This window comes from Bactrocera latifrons, unplaced genomic scaffold (genome assembly GCF_001853355.1).
Source record: "Bactrocera latifrons isolate USDA-ARS-PBARC rearing strain unplaced genomic scaffold, ASM185335v1 scaffold_268, whole genome shotgun sequence".
Taxonomy (NCBI): Eukaryota; Metazoa; Arthropoda; class Insecta; order Diptera; family Tephritidae; genus Bactrocera; species Bactrocera latifrons.
In genome coordinates, this window is record NW_017536274.1 from 31,679 (window position 1) to 36,696 (window position 5,018).

The 5,018-nt window shown below is 37.4% G+C and overlaps 1 protein-coding gene across 1 annotated transcript; it reads left to right on the top strand.

The window, feature by feature from the left end:
• The first annotated feature begins 332 nt into the window (after window positions 1–332).
• On the top strand, window positions 333–3,070 carry LOC108969851 (frizzled-4). The gene is made up of 3 exons (XM_018934832.1): window positions 333–1,583; window positions 1,641–1,909; window positions 1,967–3,070. Exons 1-3 carry the CDS (start codon window positions 625–627, stop codon window positions 2,662–2,664), a joined length of 1,926 nt encoding a protein of 641 aa, XP_018790377.1. The 5' UTR covers window positions 333–624; the 3' UTR covers window positions 2,665–3,070.
• The last annotated feature ends 1,948 nt before the right edge of the window (window positions 3,071–5,018 follow it).

Here is a 5,018-nt window from a genome sequence, read left to right on the forward strand (position 1 = left end):
TCCTTTATATGGTTATTGTAGTAAATGCTACAAGGACCTACTCGTCTCAGTCCTTGTCCCGACCAAAGTTTATACTATAAATACAGGAAACATAATCGTCGCCTATGTAAAAATGAGCTCTACGTTAGATGTTGGATCGACCAGGGTTATTTTTTTTTGAGCGCAACTGAAGGCCGCACACTCAAAAACTAGTTCTACGCGAAAAAACGAATTTCGCTGACTAGTTTATTCCGACAATTTATCGCCGATTCGTTTATCTTTTACCATCCTTATGCCATAACTTGGCAATCAAAGTATAATCGATTAAATTATATCCAATATAGTATTGAGAATACACAAATCTTAAGCAGATTTTAGAATTTGGTTTAATATACAAATTTTTAATTATAGCAATTGTTTAGTTACCAATAAAATTTGTATCTGAAAGTAAAAGTTTTTGTAAACAATTATAATCATTAAAAAGAATACATATTTTACAAACATTCAAATTGAAGCCGTGGGAGCATATTTACATATATACAAACGAACTTATGCTTATTAATAAAAATTCACCTTTGTTTCTCAATTTGCTGGATTCACATGATGTCAACAGAATAATATAGTTTTCCTCGATTAAAATTTATAATGTCTGATATTTTGCGCTATTGGAAATACCTAATTATTATTGGTCTAATTTATTGTTCAACAAGCGGCGAATCTATTGCTTTACGACAATGTGAACCAATACGCATTGATATGTGTCGCGGCATTGGTTATAACGAAACGTCTATGCCTAACTTAGTTGGTCATGAACTTCAATCTGACGTAGAATATACTTTACAAACCTTTGCTCCTCTTATTGAGTATGTGTGCAGTACTCAACTGAAATTATTTTTATGCGCTGCCTATGTTCCGTTATGTACGCCGAAAGTACCTCTTCCCATTGGGCCATGCAGAAACTTGTGTGAGAGTGTTAGAATGCGGTGTCATCCAGTTTTACAAGGGTTTGGGTTTCCGTGGCCGCCAGCACTGGACTGTAACAGGTTCCCAAAAGAAAATAATCATGAAACAATGTGTATTGAAGGACCAGGTGAGACACAAATAAATATAAGAGATAAGGAGAACTTTCCTGGGACGGTAATAAACAAGGCGCCTTCTTCCTCTGTAATATTGGAATGCCCTGGACTGTCTAAATCGCATATGTATGTAAAACTTTATCGGTATGGGAGATGTGCTCCTTTATGCGAAGCTGACATATTATTTGGTCCACATGATAAGCATTTGGCAGAGCTATGGGTTGCCACATGGACATACGCTGACGTATTCATGGCTTTGATTGCAACTTTGAGTCTAATTTTAAATGATAATTCAAAAAGGAAAAATAATCAAAAGTGGATAAGCGTACTTACACCTTTTGTGTGGTGCCATTTTATGGTTGCCTTAGGGTGGACTGTTCGCTTTATAGTGGGTAGAACAGCAGCATCCTGTGGATATGATCCCCAACTCCCTAATGTCCTTCTTTTGCTGCTTGATGGGCTTTCGAATGCTCCATGTGCAACTACATTCTTGCTTAGATACTATTTTTTTATGTCTTCATGCGCTTGGTAAGATAATTTGAGATATTTTTAATAATTTCCTATAACAAAAATATTCAATTAAAGGTGGGCAATACTTTGCCTGACGTGGCATCGCGATGTGCGTCGTATCAACCCAGAAGATTTGATATCTTTGTCCGCAAGCAGTTCAGGCACATGTACTGACGTGAATCAATGTGAACTCAGAAGAAGGCGTCTAACAAGTAGTGATAAACGTAATGTAAATTTGACTATAATGCAAAGCAACTTGGCATGCTTTGTAGCTTGGGGACTTCCAGCATTTCAGACTGCAGCAGTAATAGTAGCCAGACTTGTAGATGCTGACGAACTAATAGGTAAATAATTCCGTTATTCGATTAATAAATTTATTATAAAGTTTATTTATCTTACAGGTGCTTGTTTCGTTGGAAACCAGTCAGACAGAGCACTGCAAATACTGGTCGCAACACCACTTTTTTGTTACTGGATTTTCGGTTCAATGAACCTCGGCTCGGGTTATTTAGTATATCGTCGTTATAAGGCTTTATTGAAAAACCCTCCAACACCCATGGTAAAGCAAGAATTAGAGGCTAAGTGTCCAAGTTATGAGTTTGGAACGTTCTTGTTCATATATTGTATTCCATGTGCCTTTCTTTTGATTTCTGTGATCTACGAATTTGCCAACATTGATATTTGGCTTAATATACCACCTTATTTCGTTGCAACTGAGGGATTTACAGCACCAATGTGGCCTTTCATGGCTCGAGCATTTATGGAAATAACATTAGGAATTATATGTTTTGCATGGGTTATAGGTCCTAAAATATCTGTATTATATAAGCAACAGTTGGAGCTTCGAAATTCCCAAGGGAGTAATCGTAATAAGAACTATAAATGCAGGACATCTTATCAAAGTGTGCGACCACCAGTAAATTTATATTCACAACAACGTGTTCCAGGTGGTATTTCCATGAATCAAATATCGAAGTATTCCCACAATAAAATTATCTCGCAAAAGTTCCACAATTCCAATCACTTACACAAAAATCGTTATCAAATAAGGCCACAACAAATTTATCTGGAATGTCATGGAGATGAAACTATACTATAATTATTTTTAAGTAACTTGCCTCAAACTGTGTAACAATAAGACTGTGATAGACGTAACAGTATAAAAACTTTAATTTCTGGTTAAAGAGAACTATTTAGATTATTATTACTTATTGCTTAGGAAATCAAGTACTTATTTTTCCTTACTTTTAAAAAGTGCCATTATTTTAATCCAAATTTTAATCTTATAAATTGAATGTATTCTTACATTAACCATATTTAAGATTTACATATTTAAGAACTATCTTTGCCAACGCAGTTACATCAAAGTTTTTGTCCAAAGTAACCACTATATTTATGGAATATCCACACACACTAAAACTTCACAAAAATCAATTGTATTTAACTGTATAAGTTATATTTGTATGTGTCTAAATTAATCAATTTACGATTAAATTTAGAAATAAAAAAAATTATGTTTACAATCTGAACGCATTCGATAATAGGATACTTAATGGTCGTTGCTTGATGTAAAAGGCTGGCGAAGGAGCGCCAGAGCAAAGGCAGCCGGGTTTAAGCTTTCATTATCTCGCCGGATTTGACAAAATATCTTATTTTTTCCATCTCAGCTGACTAATTTCTTCTAAACGATTGAAGGCAGGGCATTCGTAAAGGTAATTTTTAGCTTCCCATTAACCTCTACTCTTTATTCTGCTAAATTTATTTTAGCAAGATTATGAAGGAGGGATCTTAGACAAGGTACCTATTGACGACCCCTACAATKTTACCTAAGTCCTTATTACGGTTTCTAAGTCAAATGCATAATGTTTGAACTTTTGAAATTTGATATAATCGATATCATCCATATTCAAAACTATTTAATACCCCTATTATGGATTTTCACTCCACTTATTTAAACTTACAAGATAGTGTAAAAATGAGTGAAATCGGATAGTAACCCCGCTCACTCATATAACGGTATTGTAAAATAATACTTAAAACGATATGGTATGACAGGGCTTTAATGGAGTTTGTGTCTTTAATGGACCGGCGTTTCACCGCCCACTTTTAAGTGAAATCAAATATGTACAATGTATATGTAGACTCGCTCGACCGATTTTTGTGCATAACATTCCTGTACATATTTTTCTTCTCCTTTATTGGTGTAGACACCGCTTACGCGGTTATAGCCGAGTTTACAACAGCGCGCCAGTCGTTTTTGCTTTTCATTGTTTGGCGGCAATCAGAGATTCCAAAGGTAGCCAGGTCCTTCTCTACCTAGTCTTTCCAACTGAGTGGTGGTATTCTTCTTCCTTCGATTTCCCCAGCCATATTAATTTTACGGGGATACCAAATTCAGACCCTTTTCTTGCTGTAAAATGTAGCTTTAATATCGATGAAGAGATAAATTCCAATTAGATCGCTGAAAAAACAGTCCATGGCCCGATAAAATTTGAGTCAATTTCGGTGCTTAGAACCGGCTATCATCGGATTTGCATAAATTCCAAATCGTGGGGCATGCTTTCGTCCGACCACAGTGTAATTACTACTCGAACTAATCCAGGGTTGGGCAATGTAACGTCTGCGCTATCGTCATCGATTGGGGAATCGGGTTTACTATCTCCAGGTGTTATGTTTTCACTGCCATTCGGCAGGCTGAAGAAGTATTCCCTCCATAATTTCAGTATGCTCTTTCAATAGATCACCTCTGGGGGTTCTGCAGGAGTATGTTCCGGTCTTAAAACCTTTTGTTAGTCGCCGCTTCTTTAGAATTTCAACATTACCCCTGTCGGTCAGCATGTCAAGCTCTTCGTACTTTCGCATTTCAATCTCTATCTTTTTTGTTAGCAAATGCGTCTCACTTCCCTCTTCAACTCTCGGTATCTATCCCATCCCGCACGTGTTGTGGTCGATTGTAATGTTGCGAGGTAAGCAATAAGATACAGTAACGGGTCCGTGTCTTTGCTGCAACAAGATAACGGTCCGAGTTAATGCTAGGACATCGCAGCGTACGCACGTCTAAAACTCTAGGGACGTGTCTTCCGTCTATCATAACATGATCAATCTGGTTGGTGGTTTTTCCATCCGAAGACAGCCAGGTAGGTGGATGAATTTTCCTATGTTGGAATCTAGTACACCAGGTAACCACATTTTCGGCCGGCGCAGTCGATCAGCTTCAACCAATTTGAGGATGATTCATCAGATGAACATACCGACCGTTGTGGCAAAGATACCTTCTTTGCCCACCCTTGCGTTAAACTGGCCAAGCACGATTTTAACATCGTGGCGGGCACATCGTGCCTTCTCTTATGTCGGGAAGTGACGCATGAGCGATATGTTGAAAAACTTCGTTTTAATGTGGATTGTGGCTAGACGCTCATGCAACAAGGTGAATGCCAGGACTCCTCAACGGAG

Coding starts and splice junctions, on each gene's coding strand:
- LOC108969851 (XM_018934832.1), top strand. CDS start 625: ATGTCTGATATTTTGCGCTATTGGAAATACCTAATTATTATTGGTCTA. Junction 1,584..1,640: donor TTTATGTCTTCATGCGCTTG/GTAAGATAATTT, acceptor ATTCAATTAAAG/GTGGGCAATACTTTGCCTGA. Junction 1,910..1,966: donor AGATGCTGACGAACTAATAG/GTAAATAATTCC, acceptor TTTATCTTACAG/GTGCTTGTTTCGTTGGAAAC.